Genomic DNA, 27,075 nt, shown 5'->3' with positions numbered 1-27,075 from the left:
ACAAAGACATTGGGGGTGTAGATGGCGCTAGAGATTAAATTAAAGGCTTAAAAGACTGACAGCACACTGGTGCAATATCCTTGTCTCTATAGGAATCAATGGACATCATAGTCTAGGAGGCTGCCATTAGATGAAGCCACAACATGCCAAAAAGGGACTAGTTGGCAGCCAAAAGGAGTGGTTTCACACATGCAGCAGAGTTGCTGAGCTATGGAGCAGGAAAGCAGAGTGAGGTGCCGCAGGTCTGAGGAGATAGATTGTGTAAGTGACGGTGTTGACGTAGTGTCAAGTGCCAACAGAGCCGGTGTTCGCCGTGTGTTCTGTCACATCGTGCCCACTTCACTAGTAAAAGTGAAATCCGGGACATTCGGCCACTCTACCCACAAAATTGTCAGTCTCCTGCAACTTCCAGGAGAGTAAGACTGAAAGTTTATTGAGAAGCATAATGTATGTACAGAGTAACCCCTGGCATCTGCACACTCACATGGTCCTGCATTTGGTCTAGACCCAGCCCTGGACTGACCACACTGCTTTTGGCGTCACAAACAGGATTTCAGAGACCAAAGCTAGAGACCTTTACTATACAGCAGGATGACTGACACCTGTACTAGACAGCAAGATGACTGATGCCTGTACTTCACAGCAGGATGACTGACGCCTGTACTACACAGCAGGGTGATGGGTGCCCGTACTACAATGCAGGGTGAAGAATGACTGGTGCCCGTACTACGCCGCAGGATGACTGACGCTCGTACTACACTCAAGGGTGACTGGCACCCATACTACACAGTAGGATGACTGACACCTGTACTACACAGCAGGATGACTGGCACCCGTAGTGCACCGCAGGATGGCTGGTATATGTACTACACAGCAGGGTGACTGGCACCTGTACTATACAGCAGGATGACCGACACCCGTACTACACCGCAGAATGACCGACATCTGTACTATACAGCAAGATGACCTGCACCCTTACTGCACCGCAGGATGACTGGCATCCGTACTACACAGAAGAATGACTGATGCCCATACTACACAGCAGGATGACTGACACCCATACTATACAGCAGGATGACTGGCACCCATACTACACAGCAGGATGACTAACGCCCATACTACACAGCAAGATGACTGGTGCCCATACTACACATCAAGATGACTGGCGCCCATACTACACAGCAGGATGACTGGCACCCGTACTACACAGCAGGATGACTGACACCCATACTACACAGCAGGATGACTAGTGCCCATAGTCCCCCGCAGGATGACTGGCACCTGTACTACACAGCAAGATGACAGACACTTGTACTACAAAATGCGAATGAGGAACCTGATAGTAGTGTTCAAAGCAGAGATAACCCCCCTCCCCCAAACACACACACACACCATCAGTAGCCCAGAATATAAGAGAGCAACCACCTGCAGCAGTACCTGGCTGCTACTCCCCCACTCACTCTGGATGTAATGCAGAATCCTGGCATTTGCCTGAGTCCATGGAGAGAATCTGGTCCAGGCAGTGTATATATTCCCTGGCGGGGCGGCAGCAGGGGAAAAAGAACAATGAAAGGATTCGCCCTCACTGAAGTTAATTCATGCCCCAAAAGTGAAAGCAAAAGTTTTGAACGGAAACCAGAGATGAGTCACCAGAACGCTGCTGGAATGAGAGATGTGCTTCTGTTCTAGGGAACGGTAGCCGGGAGAAATGAAAAGTACTCTACACCTGTATTGCTAAAGCTGTGTGCACATGGGCAGATGTACTAAGCCTCAACAAGAGATAAATGCAAGGGTGATAAGGAGAGATAAACGTCCAGCCAATCAGCTCCATACTGACTTTTTTCAAACACAGGCTGTAACATGGCAGTTAGCAGGTGATTGGCTGGACGTTTCTCTCTCTTTATCACCCTTGCATTTATCTCTTGTTAAGGCTTAATACATCTGCCCCACTATACGCTATAGCAGTGGTTCTCAAACTTGGTCCTCAGCACCCCACACAGTTCACGTTTTCAAGGTCACCCGACAAGTGCGCTCATTACTGACTGGCACATGTTAAGAGATCCACAGGTGGAGCTAATTATTTCACATGATTCTGTGAGGAAACATGCACTGTTTGGGGTCCCGAGGACCGACTTTGAGAACCTGTGCGCTATAGCAAGCAAACACTATCGATTCAACTCCCGGGAGAACATTATAGCGATAAAACACGATATCGGTCAGCGACGTCACCTGGCCACCCATCGAACATTCCGTCTTCGATGATAGTCAGATTTCACTGCATGTTAAGTTGACAGGGGGACCACTAAAGACCCTTGGGAGCTCGTTCCTTTAACGATATAGCGGATACAACATGCACGATATCATTAATTACATATACAACTTCATGATTCTGCGGCCAGCAAGGATAGTGTAATGGTTAGCATTACTGCCTCACAGCACTGAGGTCATGGGTTCTATCCCCACCATGTGTTATATATACGGGGCAGCACGGACGGTGTAATGGTTACATTACTGCCTTACAGCACTGAGGTCATGGGTTCTATTCCCACCATGTGTTATATATACGGGGCAGTACGGATGGTGTAATGGTTACATTACTGCCTCACAGCGCTGAGGTCATGGGTTCTATTCCCACCATGTGTTATATATACAGGGCAGTACGGATGGTGTAATGGTTAGCATTACTGCCTCACAGCACTGAGGTCATGGGTTCTATCCCCACCATGTGTTATATATACGGGGCAGCACGGACGGTGTAATGGTTAGCATTACTGCCTCACAGCACTGAGGTCATGGGTTCTATTCCCACCATGTAATATATATACCGTGCAGTACGGACGGTGTAATGGTTACATTACTGCCTCACAGCACTGAGGTCATAGGTTCTATCCCCACCATGTGTTATATATACAGGGCAGTACGGACAGTGTAATGGTTATAGCATTACTGCCTCACAGCACTGAGGTCATGGGTTCTATTCCCACCATGTGTTATATATACAGGGCAGTACGGATGGTGTAATGGTTACATTACTGCCTCACAGCACTGAGGTCATGGGTTCTATTCCCACCATGTGTTATATATACGGGGCAGTATGGACGGTGTAATGGTGACATTACTGCCTCACAGCACTGAGGTCATGGGATCTATCCCCACCATGTGTTATATATACGGGGCAGTACGGACAGTGTAACGATTAGCATTACTGCCTCACAGCGCTGAGGTCATGGGTTCTATCCCCACCATGTGTTATATATACGGGGCAGTACAGATGGTGTAACGGTTAGCATTACTGCCTCACAGCGCTGAGGTCATGTGTTCTATCCCCACCATGTGTTATATGTGTTATATATATGGGGCAGTACGGACGGTGTAATGGTTACATTACTGCCTCACAGCACTGAGGTCATGAGTTCTATCTCCACCATGTGGTATATATACGTGGCAGTACGGACGGTGTAATGGTTAGTATTACTGCCTCACAGCTCTGAGGTCATGGGTTCTATCCCCACCATGTGTTATATATACGGGGCAGTACGGACGATGTAATGGTTACATTACTGCCTCACAGCACTGAGGTCATGGGTTCTATCCCCACCATGTGTTATATATATACGGGGCAGTACGGATAGTGTAACGATTAGCATTACTGCCTCACAGCGCTGAGGTCATGGGTTCTATCCCCACCATGTGTTATATATACGGGCAGTACGGATGGTGTAATGGTTATAGCATTACTGCCTCACAGCACTGAGGTCATGGGTTCTATCCCCACCATGTGTTATACATACGGGGCAGTACGGACGGTGTAATGGTTAGCATTTCGGTACTTGTTTCCTAGCACGGCCACAACGATCATGATCGTGGGCATCGTGAGGAAAAATCGCGATTTCCCCATAGGGAACAATGTTAAATGCCTCAATTTAGCCGCGATGCCCCCGATTTCCCATAGGAAACAATGTTAAATGGGTCAATTTACCCAAATCATCATAGGGAACAATGTTAAATGGGCCATAAACCCCCCAAAACACCCCTGAACAGTGAAATGTCCCCCCAAAAGTATTTTACGCCACCCCACTATCAACGCGAACTCGAAGCGTGGTGAGCGCAGCGAGGCTGCGAGGGGCGGCGGTACGCGTCCTCCGACCTTTTCATACCCCCACTATCCACGTCGGCGTGGAGTTGAGAATAGAATAGTGTGGCGAGCGCAGCGAGCCACCGAGCCCGAAGCGTGGCGAGCGCAGCGAGCCCCGCGAGGGGACGCGGATACCTGTGAAGCCCGCGAAGGGACGCGTTTACCTGTGAAGGTATCCGCGTCCCCTCGCGGGGCTCGCTGCGCTCGCCACGCTTCGGGCTCGGTGGCTCGCTACGCTCGCCACACTATTCTATTCTCAACTCCACGCCGACGTGGATAGTGGGGGTATGAAAAGGTCGGAGGACGCGTACCGCCGCCCCTCGCCGGCTCGCTGCGCTCGCCACGCTTCGGGTTCGCGTTGATCGTGGGGTGGCGTAAAGTACTTTTGGGGGGACATTTCACTGTTCTGGGTGTTTTTGGGGCTTTCTGGCCCATTTGCCATTGTTCCCTATGATGATTTGGTGAAATTGAGGTATTTAACATTGTTTCCTATGAGAAATCGGGGGCATCGCGGGTACATTGAGCCATTTAACATTGTTTCCTATGGGGAAATCGTGGGCATCGCGTCTGAACCATTTAAGCCTTTTTTAGCCGCATACGACGCGACCGACGCGATGCCCGCGATTGTGGCCGTGCTAGGAAACAAGTACCAGCATTACTGCCTAACAGCACCGAGGTCATGGGTTCTATTCCCACCATGTGTTATATATATGAGGCAGTACGGACGGTGTAATGGTTAGCATTACTGCCTCACAGCGCTGAGGTCATGGGTTCTATCCCCACCATGTGTTATATATACAGGCAGTACGGATGGTGTAATGGTTACATTACTGCCTCACAGCACTGAGGTCATGGACTCTATCCCCACCATGTGTTATATAAACGGGGCAGTACAGGTGGTGTAATGGTTACATTACTGCCTCACAGCGCTGAGGTCATGGGTTCTATTCCCACCATGTGTTATATATACAGGGCAGTACGGATGGTGTAATGGTTATATTACTGCATCACAGCGCTGAGGTCATGGGTTCTATCCCCACCATGTGTTATATATACGGGGCAGTACAGACGGTGTAATGGTTACATTACTGCCTCACAGCGCTGAGGTCATGGGTTCTATCCCCACCATGTGTTATATATACGGGGCAGTACAGACGGTGTAATGGTTACATTACTGCCTCACAGCACTGAGGTCATGGGTTCTATTCCCACCATGTGTTATATATACGGGGCAGTACGGACGGTGTAATGGTTACATTACTGCCTCACAGCGCTGAGGTCATGGGTTCTATTCCCACCATGTGTTATATATACGGGGCAGTACGGATGGTGTAATGGTTACATTACTGCCTCACATCACTGAGGTTATGGGTTCTATCCCCACCATGTGTTATATATACGGGGCAGTACGGATGGTGTAATGGTTAGCATTACTGCCTCACAGCACTGAGATCACGGGTTCTATCCCCACCATGTGTTATATATATACGGGGCAGTACGGATGGTGTAATGGTTAGTATTACTGCCTCACAGCACTGAGGTCATGGGTTCTATTCCCACCATGTGTTATATATACAGGGCAGTACGGACGGTGTAATGGTTACATTACTGCCTCACAGCGCTGAGGTCATGGGTTCTATTCCCACCATGTGTTATATATACAGGGCAGTACGGACGGTGTAATGGTTACATTACTGCCTCACAGCGCTGAGGTCATGGGTTCTATCCCCACCATGTGTTATATATACGGGGCAGTACGGACGGTGTAATGGTTACATTACTGCCTCACATCACTGAGGTTATGGGTTCTATCCCCACCATGTGTTATATATACGGGGCAGTACGGATGGTGTAATGGTTACATTACTGCCTCACAGCGTTGAGGTCATGGGTTCTATCCCCACCATGTGTTATATAAACGGGGCAGTACGGATGGTGTAATGGTTAGCATTACTGCCTCACAGTGCTGAGGTCATGGGTTCTATTCCCACCATGTGTTATATATACGGGGCAGTACGGACGGTGTAATGGTTATAGCATTACTGCCTCACAGCACTGAGGTCATGGGTTCTATCCCCACCATGTGTTATATATACGGGGCAGTACGGATGGTGTAATGGTTAGCATTACTGCCTCACAGCACTGAGGTCATGGGTTCTATACCCACCATGTGTTATATATACGGGGCAGTACGGATGGTGTAATGGTTACATAACTGCCTCACAGCACTGAGGTCATGGGTTCTATCCCCACCATGTGTTATATATACGGGGCAGTACGGATGGTGTAATGGTTACATTACTGCCTCACAGCGCTGAGATCATGGGTTCTATCCCCACCATGTGTTATATACACGGGGCAGTACGGATGGTTTAATGGTTATAGTATTACTGCCTCACAGCGCTGAGGTCATGGGTTCTATTCCCACCATGTGTTATATATATACGGGGCAGTACGGACGGTGTAATGGTTAGCATTACTGCCTCACAGCACTGAGGTCATGGGTTCTATCCCCACCATGTGTTATATATACGGGGCAGTACGGATGGTGTAATGGTTACATTACTGCCTCACAGCACTGAGGTCATGGGTTCTATCCCCACCATGTGTTATATATACAGGGCAGTACGGATGGTGTAATGGTCAGCATTACTGCCTCACAGCACTGAGGTCATGGGTTCTATCCCCACCATGTGTTATATATACGGGGCAGTACGGATGGTGTAATGGTTAGCATTACTGCCTCACAGTGCTGAGGTCATGGGGTCTATTCCCACCATGTGTTATATATACGGGGCAGTACGGATGGTGTAATGGTTACATTACTGCCTCACAGCACTGAGGTCATGGGTTCCATCCCCACCATGTTATATATACGGGGCAGTACGGATGGTGTAATGGTTACATTACTGCCTCACAGCGCTGAGGTCATGGGTTCTATCCCCACCATGTGTTATATATACGGGGCAGTACGGACGGTGTAATGGTTACATTACTGCCTCACATCACTGAGGTTATGGGTTCTATCCCCACCATGTGTTATATATACGGGGCAGTACGGATGGTGTAATGGTTACATTACTGCCTCACAGCGCTGAGGTCATGGGTTCTATCCCCACCATGTGTTATATAAACGGGGCAGTACGGATGGTGTAATGGTTAGCATTACTGCCTCACAGTGCTGAGGTCATGGGTTCTATTCCCACCATGTGTTATATATACGGGGCAGTACGGACGGTGTAATGGTTATAGCATTACTGCCTCACAGCACTGAGGTCATGGGTTCTATCCCCACCATGTGTTATATATACGGGGCAGTACGGATGGTGTAATGGTTAGCATTACTGCCTCACAGCACTGAGGTCATGGGTTCTATCCCCACCATGTGTTATATATACGGGGCAGTACGGATGGTGTAATGGTTACATAACTGCCTCACAGCACTGAGGTCATGGGTTCTATCCCCACCTTGTGTTATATATACGGGGCAGTACGGATGGTGTAATGGTTACATTACTGCCTCACAGCGCTGAGATCATGGGTTCTATCCCCACCATGTGTTATATATACGGGGCAGTACGGATGGTTTAATGGTTATAGTATTACTGCCTCACAGCGCTGAGGTCATGGGTTCTATTCCCACCATGTGTTATATATATACGGGGCAGTACGGACGGTGTAATGGTTAGCATTACTGCCTCACAGCGCTGAGGTCATGGGTTCTATTCCCACCATGTGTTATATATACGGGGCAGTACGGATGGTGTAATGGTTACATTACTGCCTCACAGCACTGAGATCATGGGTTCTATCCCCACCATGTGTTATATATACGGGGCAGTACGGATGGTGTAATGGTTACATTACTGCCTCACAGCGCTGAGGTCATGGGTTCTATCCCCACCATGTGTTATATATACGGGGCAGTACAGACGGTGTAATGGTTACATTACTGCCTCACAGCACTGAGGTCATGGGTTCTATTCCCACCATGTGTTATATATACGGGGCAGTACGGACGGTGTAATGGTTACATTACTGCCTCACAGCGCTGAGGTCATGGGTTCTATTCCCACCATGTGTTATATATACGGGGCAGTACGGATGGTGTAATGGTTACATTACTGCCTCACATCACTGAGGTTATGGGTTCTATCCCCACCATGTGTTATATATACGGGGCAGTACGGATGGTGTAATGGTTAGCATTACTGCCTCACAGCACTGAGATCACGGGTTCTATCCCCACCATGTGTTATATATATACGGGGCAGTACGGATGGTGTAATGGTTAGTATTACTGCCTCACAGCACTGAGGTCATGGGTTCTATTCCCACCATGTGTTATATATACAGGGCAGTACGGACGGTGTAATGGTTACATTACTGCCTCACAGCGCTGAGGTCATGGGTTCTATTCCCACCATGTGTTATATATACAGGGCAGTACGGACGGTGTAATGGTTACATTACTGCCTCACAGCGCTGAGGTCATGGGTTCTATCCCCACCATGTGTTATATATACGGGGCAGTACGGATGGTGTAATGGTTACATTACTGCCTCACATCACTGAGGTTATGGGTTCTATCCCCACCATGTGTTATATATACGGGGCAGTACGGATGGTGTAATGGTTACATTACTGCCTCACAGCGCTGAGGTCATGGGTTCTATCCCCACCATGTGTTATATAAACGGGGCAGTACGGATGGTGTAATGGTTAGCATTACTGCCTCACAGTGCTGAGGTCATGGGTTCTATTCCCACCATGTGTTATATATACGGGGCAGTACGGACGGTGTAATGGTTATAGCATTACTGCCTCACAGCACTGAGGTCATGGGTTCTATCCCCACCATGTGTTATATATACGGGGCAGTACGGATGGTGTAATGGTTACATAACTGCCTCACAGCACTGAGGTCATGGGTTCTATCCCCACCATGTGTTATATATACGGGGCAGTACGGATGGTGTAATGGTTACATTACTGCCTCACAGCGCTGAGATCATGGGTTCTATCCCCACCATGTGTTATATATACGGGGCAGTACGGATGGTTTAATGGTTATAGTATTACTGCCTCACAGCGCTGAGGTCATGGGTTCTATTCCCACCATGTGTTATATATATACGGGGCATTACGGACGGTGTAATGGTTAGCATTACTGCCTCACAGCACTGAGGTCATGGGTTCTATCCCCACCATGTGTTATATATACGGGGCAGTACGGATGGTGTAATGGTTACATTACTGCCTCACAGCACTGAGGTCATGGGTTCTATCCCCACCATGTGTTATATATACAGGGCAGTACGGATGGTGTAATGGTCAGCATTACTGCCTCACAGCACTGAGGTCATGGGTTCTATCCCCACCATGTGTTATATATACGGGGCAGTACGGATGGTGTAATGGTTAGCATTACTGCCTCACAGTGCTGAGGTCATGGGGTCTATTCCCACCATGTGTTATATATACGGGGCAGTACGGATGGTGTAATGGTTACATTACTGCCTCACAGCACTGAGGTCATGGGTTCCATCCCCACCATGTTATATATACGGGGCAGTACGGATGGTGTAATGGTTACATTACTGCCTCACAGCGCTGAGGTCATGGGTTCTATCCCCACCATGTGTTATATATACGGGGCAGTACGGACGGTGTAATGGTTACATTACTGCCTCACATCACTGAGGTTATGGGTTCTATCCCCACCATGTGTTATATATACGGGGCAGTACGGATGGTGTAATGGTTACATTACTGCCTCACAGCGCTGAGGTCATGGGTTCTATCCCCACCATGTGTTATATAAACGGGGCAGTACGGATGGTGTAATGGTTAGCATTACTGCCTCACAGTGCTGAGGTCATGGGTTCTATTCCCACCATGTGTTATATATACGGGGCAGTACGGACGGTGTAATGGTTATAGCATTACTGCCTCACAGCACTGAGGTCATGGGTTCTATCCCCACCATGTGTTATATATACGGGGCAGTACGGATGGTGTAATGGTTAGCATTACTGCCTCACAGCACTGAGGTCATGGGTTCTATCCCCACCATGTGTTATATATACGGGGCAGTACGGATGGTGTAATGGTTACATAACTGCCTCACAGCACTGAGGTCATGGGTTCTATCCCCACCATGTGTTATATATACGGGGCAGTACGGATGGTTTAATGGTTATAGTATTACTGCCTCACAGCGCTGAGGTCATGGGTTCTATTCCCACCATGTGTTATATATATACGGGGCAGTACGGACGGTGTAATGGTTAGCATTACTGCCTCACAGCGCTGAGGTCATGGGTTCTATTCCCACCATGTGTTATATATACGGGGCAGTACGGATGGTGTAATGGTTAGCATTACTGCCTCACAGCGCTGAGATCATGGGTTCTATCCCCACCATGTGTTATATATACGGGGCAGTACGGATGGTTTAATGGTTATAGTATTACTGCCTCACAGCGCTGAGGTCATGGGTTCTATTCCCACCATGTGTTATATATATACGGGGCAGTACGGACGGTGTAATGGTTAGCATTACTGCCTCACAGCGCTGAGGTCATGGGTTCTATTCCCACCATGTGTTATATATACGGGGCAGTACGGATGGTGTAATGGTTACATTACTGCCTCACAGCACTGAGATCATGGGTTCTATCCCCACCATGTGTTATATATACAGGGCAGTACAGATGGTGTAATGGTTACATTACTGCCTCACAGCACTGAGGTCATGGGTTCTATCCCCACCATGTGTTATATATACGGGGCAGTACGGACGGTGTAATGGTTAGCATTACTGCCTCACAGCACTGAGGTCATGGGTTCGATGCCCTCCATCACCTGATAGACTGGGCTGATGGTCACATACTATCCTGAAAGTAGACGTATTGGGCTGAGTTGTATGGTGCACTACACTGCTACTCAGATGAACAATCATATCGTATTTCCAGAGATTGCTGAATCCGATGGTGCACAATGGGAGGAAGGTGTAGGAGCCGTAAACAGGACTAGTCTTGGTGATGCCCCAGTTCAAGGCAGCGGATATGCAGAGGACCGCGATGAACGACCCTGTCACCCAAACGGGGAAGAAGTTCTGAGGATCACAGGCCCTGCAAGAGATACTGCTATGCCCCATACAGACATAGGATCTGATCCAGCTTGGATAGCAAAGAAAAAGTCACACAACTGGGCAAAACCATGCTGCGCTGCAGGTGGGGCAGATGTAACATGTTTCTGTGAAGGGTAAATACTGGCTGCATTATTCTTACACTTTACAATTTAGAGTTCAGTTTGAACACACCCCACCCAAATCTAACCTTCTCTGCACCTGTTACATCTGCCCCACCTGCCGCGCAGCATGGTTTTTCCAAGTTGTGTGCTTTTTTGATTTGCTGGCAAAGCTGAATCAGGCCGGAGACCGCATCACTACATAATATGTGGGAAGAACGGATGGCCGAGGCGTAGCAGAATGTAGGAACCCGGTCCCCAGGACCCCACACGTTCTGCAGGTCTCCTCACAGAATCGCCAGAGAAATAATTAGCTCCACCTGTTGATCCTGTAAAATGTGTCAATGAGTCACGAATGCACCTGTGCATCTGCCGGGTGACCTGGGAAACGTGAACTGCGTGGGATCCCGATGACCGAGTTTGAGAACCCCTGAAGTAGACCAGTGTATCGGACCCTGAAATGTGTCAAATCGTAGAGCTTGATGCGTTGTCCCATAAGTCTCCTTTTCCATCACGATCTGATCCAGATGACCTTCTTCCCGAAGGTTGTGTCTCATGGTGTGTGGGGGTTGGGATCATTTGGTCTACAGCATAATGGTCGACAGTCATTAGGTCGACACCATTAGGTCGACAGGGGTCTAGGTTGACATGGTTCTAGGTCGACATGGTTCTAGGTCGAAAGGTCGTTAGTTCGACAATGTCTAGGTCGACAGTCAAAAGGTCGACATGGGGTTTTTCACTGTTTTTGTACCGGAATGTCAACACAGTCGACATGGACACAGTTTCAAGTGCACCGCATCCCCTTGCATCGCTCACTATGCGTCGGGCACGCTGCGCTCGGCACACTATTTTATTCTCTCACCATGCCCTAGTGGATGGTAGGACAGTAAATACCACCTGTCGGCACATGTCGGCTCAAAAAACAGTGAAAAACCCCATGTCGACCTTTTGACTGTCGACTTAGACATTGTCGAACTAGTGACCCGTCGAACTAATGACCTTTCGACCTAGAACCATGTCAACCTTTCACATGTCGACCAAGACCCATGTCAACATTTTCCCATGTCGACCTAATGGTGTCGACCTAATGACTGTCGACCAAATGACCGCATCCCAGGCGGGGTATAGAGAGGAGCCTGCACTATAAGAATTAACCCTTAAGTGCCCATGCCTCGCAAGTGCCATCTACACCCCCCCCCCCCCCCCCAATGCCCTCATGGGATCAGAGGTAAGGATTTATCTGGGAAGTATAAAAATCCCACTTTACCGATTATAGGGGCCTGATTCACATCTAGCGCTGCACTTCCTTACCTTTCATCTGCCGATAAGACAAGGAGTCAGCCCCAGAGCCCAGTTTGAAGCAAATCTCCCCGTTGCCTTTGTCAGAATGTCCTGCCTGCCGGAGTAGTCCGATCACTTCCTCTCCCTTTACTGACTCATAAAAGGTGAATCTTTGACAGAGACGCCTGGTCCTGCGTGCCGGTCACTGGATTTCCCTGTACAGGAAACTACTGCATATAGGGGAAACACACGCTACAGGCGTTACTTATAATAAATCTCTACCTGACAGCATGGATCATTGCCTAAGGCAGGGCTGGGCAATTGCGGCCCTCCAGATGTTGATGAACTACACATCCCAGCATGCCTTGCATCAGTTTCAGCATGGCCACATAGCAAAACTAATGCAAAGCATCCTGGGATGTGTAGTTCATCAACATCTGGAGGGCCGCAACTGCCCAGCCCTGGCCTAAGGTGTCCTGTGACATTAGAATGTGATCTTTGTGATGGAGGCATGCAACCTTTATGGTGCATACACACTGTCCAATTTTTTTTGACCAATTTCATTCATTGTGGCCCTTCTGAACGATATTGGTCAAAACATCTTTGTGTGTACACTGAAAGACGCCGATGACCGATTCCCTTGAACCCAGTGTCCTGCATGAAAAACGAACGATGTATCTAAAGTCTTAACTATGTAAATTTGCTGTTGATCACTGTGAATCTCTGGTTAATGTGAACTGAGGCAATCATTCCCTGCAGGTTCCGGGCAAAGCAGTTTGGCTTCAGCACAGGAAACCAATTATTAAATGGCTTGACGTGATTAGAGACGACATAAGCTTCTGTTTTCACAACAAGGGCCCGGGACGTCCGGCAGGTCTATGGCACGAACTTCCTGGCCTTCGGACCTGCCGTGGCTGTATATAACAAGGCCTTGGCTTCCGTTCCCTTGCTGCAGGGTCACACAAAAATGGAGAATTGTATTATTTTTCTTTTACGCCTGATTTTATTAAATATCTGGGAAATACAGCCAACACATGCCCAATCACCAGATTTGGATCTAGGTTCTCTCTGCGGTTGAGCTCTCTGCAGATAGGCTGTACCAAATGAGTTCCTGCACCCCTGATCGAAGTGTAGGATCCAGAAGCTTATTAGACCAGAGCGAAAGGTGACCAATTTGTGCCACGGACAGCAAAATCTACACGTAGCAGATTACATTGATCGACTGTGCTGTCCTTATGGATATTTTATTGATTCCGAATTTCCCATTTGTTATCAGCTAATTTATGCATCAATTTCTGATCAACATCATCTGAGGTCCAAACAGCGAAGCTTAAAAGTTTCCCAGGATGCCCGGTCCCTCTCCCCCATAACCCCGCCTCCATGCTCAGCTCTTCAGCTTTGTTAACCAGCCATTAGCAGGAAGCGGAGAAGGAAAAGGACAGATAGAACACATGCCCAAGTACTCATACAAACTTCTATAGCACAAAGACATGACTAAGGTCGTGGAAGGTCACAGTGTGGTATACCACACAGGAATACCGCAGGTCTAAATTTAGGGTGGGCACCCTGTGGTTACCATGGACCTCGAAGAAGCAGAGTTAACCTAAGGTAGGTCTACCATAACTTTTGTTTTCTTCTTCGGGTTACATGGCTCCCACAGGGATGTCTCAAAGCCTTGTTTAAGGGAGGGGATTTGTCAGAAGTACCCGACAACCAAAGGAAGCATCATGTGAGGAGAACGTGTCGAATGCATAGAACTTTATGAACGTATGGACAGACAGCCAAGTTGGAGCCTTGCACCGTTGTTCGGCAGACGCTACCCAATCCAGATACATCCAGTAGGCAGTCATCCGCAGGGAGATCATCTGAGTTGAATGCTGGGACCACTATCTCCTGATTAATGTGGAATTTGGAGACTACCTTTGGAAGGTGAGATGGCCTGGTCCGTAACACCACCCTATCTGGGTGAAATATAAGGAACGGCGTTCTACAAGACAATAAATCCGACATCCGCCTGGTGGTTGCAATTGCCAAGAGAAACACCGTTTTAGCAGTGAGCCACTTGTAATCCACTGACTGTAGAGGTTCGAAAGGAGACTTAACCAGAGCCTGCAATACCAGGGACAAGTCCCATGGTGTTGTAGGAGGGACATATGGCGGATGAATCCGTATAACACCCTGGAAGAATGTACGTACATCCGGAAGGAATGCTATTTTTCTTTGAAACCAAATTGACAAAGCCGTAATATGTACTTTAAGAGAGGCTAGTCTTAGACCAATGTTTAGTCCCCTTTAAAGGATTCCCGGGATTCTGGCAACCCTAAAGACCTTTGGATCGTACTTATGGGATGCACACCATGAAAAATAAGTGTGCCAGACAAAGTGGTAAATTCTGGCAGACGCGGGTTTGCATGCCTGAATCATAGTCCTGACAACCTCTGCAGAAAAACCCTTGTTTTTTAGTAAGGAAGTCTCAAGTGCCATGCCGTCAAAGACAGGCACTGAAGGTCGAGGTGCAAAGCCCCTGACTGAGCAAATTCAGCCGGAGAGGCAATTGGTATGGTGGCTGGAATGACACCGGTTGCAGATCCATATACCAATGCCGACACGGCCAGGCCGGGGCTATCAGAATGAGGTACCCGGCTTCTTGTTTGAATTTCCTGAGAACTATGGGGATCCCTGGACCTCGACCCGAACATTGACACATAGATTGGCGTCCGGAAGGCCCCAACGGTCCACCAGAAGGGAAAAGACTTCGGGGTGAAGTGACCACTCTCCCGGATGAATATCCTGGTGACTTAGGAAGTCTGCCTCCCAATTTCGTACACCTGGGATGAAGACTGCCGACAGTGCCAGAAGGTGCTGCTCTGCCCAGGTCAAGATCTTGGACACTTCCAGCAGGGCTGCCGAGCTGCTTGTACCCCCTGACGGTTTATGTACACCACTGCTGTGGCATTGTCCGATCTGATTTGGACGGCCTTTCCTTGAAGGAGGTTCTTTGAGCGGATGATGGCATTGTAAACTGCACAAAGCTCCAGTACATTGACGGACAGTCGAGATTCCAGGATGGCCAACACGCCTTGCAAGGACCGGGATTCTACTACCACCCCACCAGCCTCAAAGGCTGGCGTCGGTAGTGAGGATAGTTCATTCTGTGAACCAGAATGAGTGACCCTGGGTTAGGTGATCTGTTTGAAGCCACCAATGAAGGGAGACTTGAACCTCCTGTGTCAATGTGAGAAATGTGGATCTGATGTGGTGATGTTGTCCATCTCATTACTGCAGTATGAGGCGTTGAAGAGGGTATGAATGAAATTGGGCCAACTCGACCATATTAAAAGTTGAGATCATTAGTCCCAGGATTTTCATTGCCAAGTGTACCGAAACTCTGGGACTCTGTAGGAACAGTCAAATTCGTAGTTGCAACGGGAGGTACTTGTCCGTAGGAAGTGGCAGCTTCAAGGACTGAGTGCCCAGAAGTGCTCCCAAATGCAGCATCCGCTGCGATGGGATGAGTGATGATTTCTCCCAATTGAGAAGTGTTACTGGAGGACATTGATTTTTATCTGCAAATGAGACAGCGGAACCTCCTGTGATTTGGCTACCAGGAGTAAATCGTCCAAGTATGGGAATACTCGGATTCCCAGGTGATGCAGGTGTTCCACCATTACTGCCATGATTTTTGTAAAAACCCAGGGAGCAGTGGCTAAGCCGAATGGTAGGGCCTGGAACTGAAAATGGCGGGCCTGAATAGTTAACCGGAGATATTTTTGGTGCGCTCGGAGGATCAGGACATGCAGGTAAGTGTCCCGAATGACCATGTAGTCTAGTTCCAGGGCCAGAATTATTGTCCGCAAGGTTTCCATCCGTAACTTTGGGACTTTCACCACCTTGTTGAGTGACTTCAAATTCAGAATTGGCCTGTAAATCCCGTTTTGGTTTTGGGACTAGGAACAGGGTGGAGTAAAAGCCGAGCCCCGCTGGTGTTGGGGGACAGGAATAATGACCTGAGATTGTAGGAGTGAGGTCAGGATTTTCAGTAATTGTTCCACTTTGTGCGGATTGTGAGGGAGACCAGTGAAAAAGAACTTGTGTTAGGGGGGTTTCCTTGACACGACTTCTCTCACCCAGGCGTCCGTTGACGTGGATAGCCACTGTTGGGCAAAGTGAAGAAGTCTGCCTCCCACTTGGGGGTCCCCCTGCAGGAGGCCCGTCCCGTCATGCTGTCTAGCTCCCTGTTTGGGTTTTCACTTTGTTTGCTTTGGAAGCAGGAGCGGCTCTGGGGTAGGATTGACCCCGGGCTTTGATTTTTGTGGCAGAGCTGTATGGAGACATGCAGTCTTAGCTGCTGCCAGAGTCCACAGTTTTGTTGAGCTCTTCTCCAAATAAACATTCACCTTTAATGGGTAAAAGTTCCAAAGTCTTTTTGGGATTCAAGGTCAGCTTTCCAAGGTCGTAGCCAAATAATACAACGGGCCTGTACGGAACTAGCAGATGGTTTAGCAGCTAGTATACTCGCATCTGACATAGCCTTCATAATGTAGATTGTGGCTTGTCTGATGTGTTGAACACATAACCTGGCATCCTCAGATGCATCCGGGGCAAGTTCACCCTCTAAAACCTGTAACCAGGGTAAAATGGCTTTAGCAGCCCAAGTCGCCGCTATGGTAGGCCTTTGGACTGCCCCATTGAAGGTAAAGATGGCCCATAAGGAATGCTCCAAGCACCTATCTGTTGGGTCTTTAAGGGAAGATCCTGTAGTAACAGGGAGTACCGATGGCATGACTAACCTGGTAACATGGGAGCAGTGTTCCCTCTAAGCTGTGCGCGTGTGCACACAACTCGGCGAGCATGCGAACAGACGTTACAACAGAGCACACAAAGCAGCAATGGTCCCTTTTTGCAGTTGTGGACTCAATTAATGTGTGTTTCACCCATTAACTACATTGTGTGCTGTGTTTTGAATGTTTAATATCATTTTGAAGTAAAGTTAACACAAATGCTGAACGCCATTTTCCAGTGATATATAAGTGACGCACAAAAATTTTTATTTCCTTCCAAATTTGCACAGCCAAAATCTTTTACCGCACACAGCCTTCGTAAAATTAGAGGGAACATTGCATGGGAGTCTACCTGAGGAGGGATTTCCCAGGGTTTACGATCATCTGGGGGTAGAGAATATCTAGACAAAAGTCTTTTTGAAACAGTAGACTTTTTTCCCAAGGCTTCCCACTGATCCCCGCGGATCTCAATCAGATGATCCGAATGAGGAGATTGGGGTTTAATGTTTTGTTTTATGAAAACATCTCTAGTCTTAGCAGTTGGTTCTGGCTCCTCAGAGTCCGACAATAAGACTAAACGGATTGCCTCAATGAGGGCTGATACATCCGTTGTTTGAGCCTGTGATACAGGGGTCTCCTCTGGGAAAATGGGATGGTCATTTTTGTTATCGTCATTATCCTCCTCCTCATCGGTGTCATTATCCTGTACTACTGGGAGTAAGGAAACAGACTGGGACCTAGCAAACTGCGTTGTATTAGGCTGTAACTTTTGCATGGCTACCGTGGTCTGAGCCAAGTTCTGCACCGTGGCCAACAAGGCATCCCACTCATGGTGGAGGGGTCTGGACCACAGGGTGTGTTACAGGGACAGCAACAGGTTACTGACAGAGATAGGAGAAAAAGACTTTACAGGCACATACAAAGTCACTACAAAGTAGCCGGCTGAAGCAACTAAATGCTATAACTCCCTATTCAGCCACTGTACCCTATGGAGTAAGTGGGATGAGGGTGTCTGTGAAAGCGTTACAGCGTGTGGACTGTTTCACAGGGGACACTGTACCCACACTCTGGAAGACTCTGGCTCTATGTAGAAGATGGCTGCTGGTCTGAGAGAGAAAGGCATGAACAGAGAAAGGACAGCTTCCTGGGCGGCAGATCTGTGGGAGATTAGTGCCCAAAGCTGGGGGAGGTGCTGCAGGCTAGCCCCCCGGTGCTGGACTCCCCCCCGGCGCATAGTGAGCGCTATTAAAATGGATCCCAAGAGATCCAGCCTACGCTCTGGCACCGGTGGTCTAGTGGAGTCCCAGCTGCTGCAGGCCTGTCTCCCCCAGCGCACAGCATGGCAGCCTTAGCTGCTCCTGTGCTCCAGTCACGCTGCCTGGGGGAGAATGTCCGGTGGTGCTAGGCGCTGTGTCTCTCCCCCCCCCCCCCCCCCCGCGCCGAGTACCCCTCTGACCCAGGTCGCAGGGGAGTTCCGGCGCCGGCAGGAGTGAAGTGGCTGCCGTTCCGCCGTCAGTATGACTGACATCGGAGGCAGCCCAGCGGCATCATGCGGCTCAGTGTAAAATTAAGAATAAAAAATGAAAATAAAAGCTTCTTTGGGGGTTATCTCCGAATCTGAGGTAATCTCTGCTGAAAAAAACGGTGCTGCAGCTTCCTGCTGGCACCAAACAAAACTGAGGAGCTGAGCATGGAGGCAGGGTTAGAGGGGAGAGGGACCAGGCATCCAGGGAAACTTTCAAGCTTCGCTGATTGGTGCCACGGTCCTCTGGATCCGCCTACAACCCCGATGTCACCCTGTGGGAACCATGGAACCCGAAGAAGAAAAGACAGCAGCTGATTGGCTGATGCGTTATCACCTTCCACTTTATCGCCTCTTTATACCTTCACCAGGCTTAATACATGTCCCACTATTTCTTATATTTTTCTAGAGTTCAGGGTGGTTGATCTGTCGCACTTTGTATACCCTTTTTTGTTTGGTGTATGTTGGGGACCACCTTATTTATCTCTCTTCCACATTCACTTATTTATATACTGGAGATTATAGGGGTGTGCTACCACTGGACAGAAATTGGGACATAATGATCAAAAAAAGTTAAGTTTGTCACTTCGTAGTGCACCATAGAGAATTATATCAGTCCTAAAATATAACCTTTATTAGGAATCAAAATAAAAAGTGGAGTATAAAAAAACAGGCATACATATACATAAATGGTACAAAACACCATAAATTGATAAATAGACTGTGTGTGCTTCCGTGCACTCAATCTATTAATGTAAAATACTGGAGTTACAGTAGTCTCTTTGATACCATCCAATTAATTAGTTACCATTATATGCTTCCCAGTCGGTTATTGGATGTGTATTATTATCTCCTGCTCATAAATCTCTTTATTAGACATAACCCTTTCACACCAGCCACCCGGCAATTACCCGGCATTTATAAGTGCCGGTAATTTTGCCGGGTGCAGCCGGACCCCATTTACACCACCCGCAAATTACCGGGTTAAAGCTTTTCAACCCAGTAATTTGCCGCAAAACCCGGGTTTTTTGGTGGTGTGAAAGGGTCAACACGGGTCTTATATCCCGACACTCCAACCCTGGTCAAGAGCAGGGTCGGAGTGCCGGTATTTAAGACCCATATTGACCCCTTCACACCACCAAAAAACCCGGGTTTCCCGGCAAATTACCGGGTTGAAAAGCTTTAACCCGGTAATTTGTTTTGTGGTGTGAATGGGGTATCAGTGTCTCATTGGTATTTCAATTTATGTTTCTGTATCTTGTTGAAACAATTAGGCAACATTTGTTGCACTTGTACAAGAGAGAAGAAAATACCCTGTATGGTGTGTAAGCAGTGGAGGTGTCACTGCCTCCGTTTATGTTATATAGGTTAGGTCACAGTGTCCTATGCACTCTATTATAAGGATTTATTGGCAATCATATGCTTTTAATAAGTTGTGGGACACATACACACACACTGTTTGCTATAACAGAGAATAAGACAAATCTCTAGGTCGTTAGCTTGAACTAATCAGTTCCGTTGTAGCCAAACTGCTTTTGCTCAAAGGCTGTGCAATCAGCTGAGCTTACAGTATTTGTGTGTCATCCCGTATGGATACGGCGGGACACACTATCGGTCTATCTGTGACTAACAGACAGACCCAACACATACAGGGATATTGCACTGACTGGAGTTATGAGCGGTATTTGCTCCTATAAGAGCATTTGGTCAGAGACGCTACAGTGTCCTCTCAGGAAGTATGACCCTCACACAGAGGGTCATACACCGGAAGACGCCGCACACAGGCTGTCCGCCGACGTACGTTTCGCTATCGCTTCATCAGGGCTGGGTGCATGGGACGCCGTGATCTAATCTACATAACAAACAGAGGAGATCATTTGTAATAGGTTTCTTTTTTAAGTAATATACTGTATGCAGTGATTGACACTTCCACTGCTTACACACCATACAGGGTATTTTCTTCTCTTGTACAAGTGCAACAAAAGTTGCCTAATTATTTCAACAAGATACAGAAACATAAATAGAAATACCAAGGAGACACTGACTAATAAAGAGATTTATGAGTAGGAGACAGGGCCGGACTGGGACCAGAAATCGGCCCTGGCATTTTGAGCACACAGGCCCACCTGCAGTAGTCGGGACCCTTGCGCGGCGAAGATGCGCGGCAAAAAGGGGGCATGGCATTGCACATTATGGACACACCGTAATACCCATTACAGAATATGACAATCCATTATGCCAATTACACATTATATCACACTGTAATGCACATTACATATAAGGCTACACAATTCGTTATGCCCATTACACATTGGTGGCACATACTAATGTATGCCCATTACACATTGTGCCTTTGGCACAATGTAAAACTGTCAATTTACCTGATTCACGGATGCACTGGGCAATGATCAGGCACGTGGACAATTTAAATGTCACGATTGCAGCCTCCGTCCTGACAGCGGTATCCATGTTACATTGCTGCCAGTAGTGAGGTTCAGCTGCAGGAGTGAAGTTCCTCAGTCTCTTCTCCACATATAGAAAGACAAGGTGGTGATGGATTAAACAACAAGCGCTCAGTGACAAATAACAGCAACAGGTGAAATTGTAGCAGGGTGCAGATCCGGACGGGTCGTTTCTTGGACTGTTTAAGTGGATCTGCACCCTGCTACAATTTGACCTGTTGCTGTTATTTGTCACTGTGGAACCTATCCATGCTGTTATACTTGTCTACAGTTTGTTAGTGTGGACTTTTATTAAAAATCCATCAGTTTTTAAAGGTTCATTTGCACTATCTCATTTTCCTTTGTTGTACCCCCTCCTTGTCACATGTCCTGTGAAAGGGTGGTTATCATTACAGGTATCACAGTGCTGTCAAATGGTGATATAAAATCCCTGTATTTTTCACTTGGTTATACACTGAGCACTTGTTGTTTAATCCATCACCACCTTGTCTTTCTATGCTTGTTTGAGGTATCTTGCTGGATGTGTACCTTCCTGTTGATTTGAACATAGCTGCACAAGTGTCTTTAATTGCGCACTATTATTGGAACTTCACCTGTCTTACTCCTCTTCTCCACATATAGCACTGCCAAGGATAGCAAGGAGTCATTATTGATGCCCTTGCCTGGAGGACAGCACCAAATAATGGATGTGTGATAGAGGCCACACTTTGTAATCCCTGGTACTAGCGCTGCTGCTCTCTTGGGAGGAGGTGGGGACAGGAACTGCCCCTTGTGCCACCGCTGCTGCAAAGATCACTGGCTGTAGGAGAGGAGAGAGGGAAACGCTGCCGGTCCTGAGAGCACACTGCATGGACTGATCCCTCCACGCAGCGCCTGGCCGCCGCCATTATTGTCTACTCAGACTGACGGAGCTGCGTCATGAAGTCATATGCGTCATGACGTGCTCAGGCTGTCCGCTCAGCACAGGGATGCCGACCAAGGAGGCGGTGCTGAGCTGACTTGTTCAACTAGGATGGTGAAAATCAGCCCACCTGGCCATCAGCCCTTCTGGCATTTGCCAGAAGTGCCAAATGGACAGTCCGGCCCTGGTAGAAGATAATAAAACACATCCAATAACCGGCTGGGAAGCATATAATTGTAACTAATTAATTGGATGGTATCAAAGACGACTGTAACTCCACTATATTACATGAATAGATTGAGTGCACGGAAGCACACACACAGTCTATTTAACAATTTATAGTGTTTTGTCCCATTTATGTATATGTATGCGTGTTTTTTTATACTCCGCTTTTTATTTTGATTCCCAATAAAGGTTATATTTTAGGACTGATATAATTCTCTATGGTGCACTACGAAGTGACAAACTTTCCTTTTTTTGATGCTTATATTTTTCTACCCTACTGCACATTACTGATATCTTGCATTTCAGTGTGAAAGGCAGGAAGTCTCTTGTGCGCAGGAAAACATTTCCCCAACGATCCCCGCTTTAGCTTCAACTGTTTTTTTTTTTTTTACTATAAGAGAACTTTATTGTGTCGTCCTTCAGCATTCTTTACAAACACATTACTTTCCCCCCCCTTTACTATATTCCTTCAGTGCTTCTCAGTATTGCCACATCATCATCCATAAAAGATGGTGATTTGTGTTGCCCTGGGAAACCGAGCCATCATTGGTATCACCTGACTGACTGTTCAGCACAAATTCACAGAAGTCACTCTTTTTGTCATATCTTGTTCAGCATGGAGGCAAAGTGTCCCTGAGCAAGAATCCTTTTTGCCACGTGATACAAATGCAAGGCTGAAGTGCAGAGGGCTAGAAAAAGTAGGTTTGGGGTTAAGGGTGCCCCGCACGTTACACTGCAGGGGGATGCAGTGTGACCTTTCCCAATAGTGCTTAGCAAAATAAGACCCCTCTAATAATGTATATAGCTTCTAATAAATGCATTTTTATTTTCCAGATAACTCTACGACCGTCTTCTTCCCAAATAACAAAAATATTGAAAACATTTTCTCTGTGAGGTCTACCGGAAGAAGACATAATCAACATCGGCCCCCTGACCATTACCGAGACAAAGAATGCGGTCTACCGCTGCGCAGCGCCCAGCCGACCGCAACTTTTTTTTTTTTTTTTTGCCTAAAATAGATAAATAGATACAAAATAAACAAATTACAGTATTTTTTTTCTTTTTAAAAGCTTAACGAGCCCTGGTTAACAACCAACCAGTCTGTAGAACAGGGGGAGAGAAAACTATTTATACAACAGTCCGTAGTCGCAGGAAGAATAGATGAAAACAAAAAGTTCTTCCCCCCAGAATTCGTCACACTAAAATCCCACAAAGGCTACTTGCAACCAGCAACACTGCACCATCCACCGCCAGGCGCACTGCACTCCCGGCGCAGTGTGTCCGCGCCGTATAACTGCCCACTGTCTATTCATCATCTGCGTGGGCACACTCCCCCCTCTGTGATGCAAGTCCATCATGTTGCTGCCGCACTGGTAAGAACATGGTCTCCCGAAACTTCCTTAGGTAAGACGCAAGCCTCCACACGATGGGCGCACTCTAAACACCAGCAAAACACATATTATACAACTCCAACTAAAACCTGAGTGAGCGGATTAACGCTCCTCCTGGACGCAGGACCCGTGCGTTGTGTCCTGCGGCATTCTGGGATAGGGGCTTGCATTGTAATAGGTCACTGCTCAGCTCTGGGAGTTCGTTGGGGGGGGAAGGAGACCATGAATATCGTAGACGCATTGGGGGTTTATTTTTGCCGTTTATTTATAACATCCGGACCCAATCCATATCTTCTGTGCACTTGATGGTTTGGGGGATTTCCAACTTCACGAAGGGACGCTGGCGGTGGCCAAAACTTCCCATGCTGGAAAAGAACTACACAGAGCTGAGGGGGCTGCCGGACACAGGTGCCTCCGCTCTAGAGAACCGGGCCGAGGGTGGTAGATTGGAGGAAGAGGAGTAACGGAACAGCTAGTTCACACATCGGAAATTCTGTATGCTAGCTGACCTCCTGCTTCACCTCGATGGTGGCCATGGGGAAGCCGGGCGTGAAAGTCAAATTGGGTGGGCAAGGTCCCTGGATTTTCTTTCGTTTGCAGGTCATACAGATGTAATCCTCGTTCTCCGCCATTTCCGAGGAGACGCCAACGCAGACCTGATGAAACCACTCGTCACAGCCTCCGTCACACTGTACCCAGTCCACCTGCGGGGAACAAGAGGATGTGTTAGAAAGAGGCAGGGAGCACAGGAACAGAAAGGAACGGCATGAGAAGACGGGACGCAGAATCTCATCAGGAACTAAAGGTGCAGTATAGGGGAAATAGGGGGGGAATAAAATTGTAGAGCCGGTGCCTCAGTGATGTCCATGGTTTCAAGTGAGAATAACGTAGTGTAGGGTACAACAATATATAACAGGAGAGATACAATATGGAAACAATGTACTTCCACAGGGAGCACCAGATATTAACACCATCTAAGTGACACTTACACAAGATGTGCTAGTGATAAGTAACGAGTGGGACCGTGAGCGTCTATTCTCAGTTTGGGAGGAGAGCAGGTGGTTCGCACACATAACGGCATAAGTAATATAGATGTGGGCAGACAGCCACACTCGACTTATTGTAGAACTACAACTCTCATCGTACACCTGGCCAGGGGCTGGCAGAGCTATGACTGACATTAAACAGTTACGCTACAAGCCTGTGCAGCAGGAAACTTGGTACGTAGCTGTGTCTATTCTTTCCACTGCAAAGAGGATTATTTTTACGGTGGAAATCCTGTAAAGTCGGAATGAAATGCAGATTTTCTTCCCACGAGACCGAGGAACAGAAGCCGCTTGTTAGAGATCACAGGGGACTGGAGAAAGCTGCACTTATGGACTCACTAAGCCAAAATTACAAGTTACTTAGAGTTGTGGGTACGCTCCGTGCCCCCGGTAATCGCAGAGCCGCCGGTTCCTTAGGCACAGATCATCGTTTCATACGTAAGAATGGTGCTCGGAGCCGTCATTGCCGACTCACATGGGGGTCCCTGACCTTTAAACTGGAATCCTAAAAATCACTTGAATTTATCCCCTTTTTAATTATGACCAGTAACTACAGAGACCATTTCTTAATAAAACCCCTTTCTGCTGCCTAGAAAAACAACCGTCCGCTTCCGTGTAAGAACGGGTGGTTACTGTAAGGCGCTGATTCAATTGCGGGTGATGTTTGTGTTGTGCCCGCAATGGCACACCATACAGTCTTACATAGCCCTGATTTCCCAAGTCATCGTCTCGTTTCATTTGCAGCTACCATAGTGGTGAGTTACAATCTCAGGGCAACTGTTCGTGCGGTGGCGACGTGCGAACATTGCCTACCACTGTGCCAATTCCTACGGTGACTGCTGTGCCAGGATTACTACAATGACAGTGAGAGCCCAAACGATTATCTTAATAACATACGTCAACAGGAAACCAGTAGATGTAGCGATGTGATCTCTAACATGGGGATACATACGGATGACTGGCAGACACTGACATCCCGATGGAGGAAATCCCAACAGGGGTCAGGTTAGTAGCCTTTTCTTCCCCTTGCCCTTCCCTAACACCCCCCCCCCCCATATGCTTAGTCCTAACCCCCCACCCCATATCCTAACCCCCCTTCTAAATGCCTAAACCTAACCATCCTCCCTGCAGCTTAACCCTAATACTCCCCCCCCCCCCCCCACGCAGCATAACTCTAACCCCCCTACCCGCAGCTTAACCGTAGGACCCCCTCTAGTACCTAAACCTAACACCCACCCCGGCCACACGGTACCCCTCCCCACATACTCACCTATCAGGATGCTGGCTGATGGTATTTCAGCGTTGGCATCCTGATCCAATTCGATGTGCCGGCAGCTGTGTTTTGACGGCAGTGGAAATGCCAGCATCGGTATATTGAACGCTGGCATCTTGACCGCATCCCCTAATGTGCACTCGTTTGCCATCGAAAGGAAGCAGTAAAGATAGCTGGAGAGTTTCTCAGTAGTTTTTTTAGTTACTTTTTGGTTACAAATCACCAAATAAAAAACAAACAAAAGAAATAATACTAAAAACCCAACTGACAGGTGGTTAGACAACGTATATGCTGAACCGGCACCTGCGCACCTCCCTCACCTTGTCCTTGCATGGGCGCTGGCAGTTCTGCGCAGCACAAATGGCGTTCTCGTCGTCCGAGTCTTCCGCCCCAGACCAGTCATACTTTGAGGGGATGTCCAAAATCTTCTTCTCTCGTTTCTTCTCGAGGAGCTCTTTGCTCATCTCCGCTTTGACCGCGGCGGCTTTCTCCTTCTTCCTCTTCCGCTCCTCTTCCTTGGCCAGCCGCTTGGCCAGCTTGCTCAGCTCCTTGGCCTTGTCATGTCCCAGCTTGAGCTTCTTCTTTTTGTTCTTATCCAGTTTCTTCAGCTCTTTGGACCTCTGCTTGCCCTCAAAGAGATGCTCCGCTCGCTCCAATTTCCGCTTGCGCTTCTTCTCGGAGGAATCTCTGCTCTTCAGTTTCAGCGGCTTCTCGTCCAGACTGTCGTCCTGTAACAGAAAGCATTACGGATGACGTAGGCGTCGACTTCAGGAAGAGGGACAATAACGTATAAACCAACCCCAC

The 27,075-nt window shown here is 47.9% G+C and overlaps 1 protein-coding gene across 2 annotated transcripts in view; it reads right to left on the bottom strand.

Annotated features, from left to right (window-relative positions):
* Positions 1 to 22,456: 22,456 nt before the first annotated feature.
* KDM5A (lysine demethylase 5A) overlaps positions 22,457 to 27,075 on the bottom strand; it is a 34,124-nt gene continuing 29,505 nt past the window's right edge. For both annotated transcript variants that reach the window (XM_083180980.1, XM_083180981.1), the window contains exons 27-28: positions 26,592 to 26,999; positions 22,457 to 24,656 (exon numbers count right to left, since the gene is read on the bottom strand). In XM_083180980.1, the coding sequence (XP_083037106.1) occupies positions 24,453 to 24,656; positions 26,592 to 26,999 (612 nt within the window). In that variant the 3' untranslated portion in view covers positions 22,457 to 24,452. The remainder of the gene's footprint in view (positions 24,657 to 26,591; positions 27,000 to 27,075) is intronic.

The sequence above is a fragment of the Crinia signifera genome, chromosome 4, assembly GCF_055691185.1.
Source record: "Crinia signifera chromosome 4, ASM5569118v1, whole genome shotgun sequence".
Lineage (NCBI taxonomy): Eukaryota > Metazoa > Chordata > Amphibia > Anura > Myobatrachidae > Crinia > Crinia signifera.
This window is presented reverse-complemented; position numbering and strand designations above follow the sequence as displayed.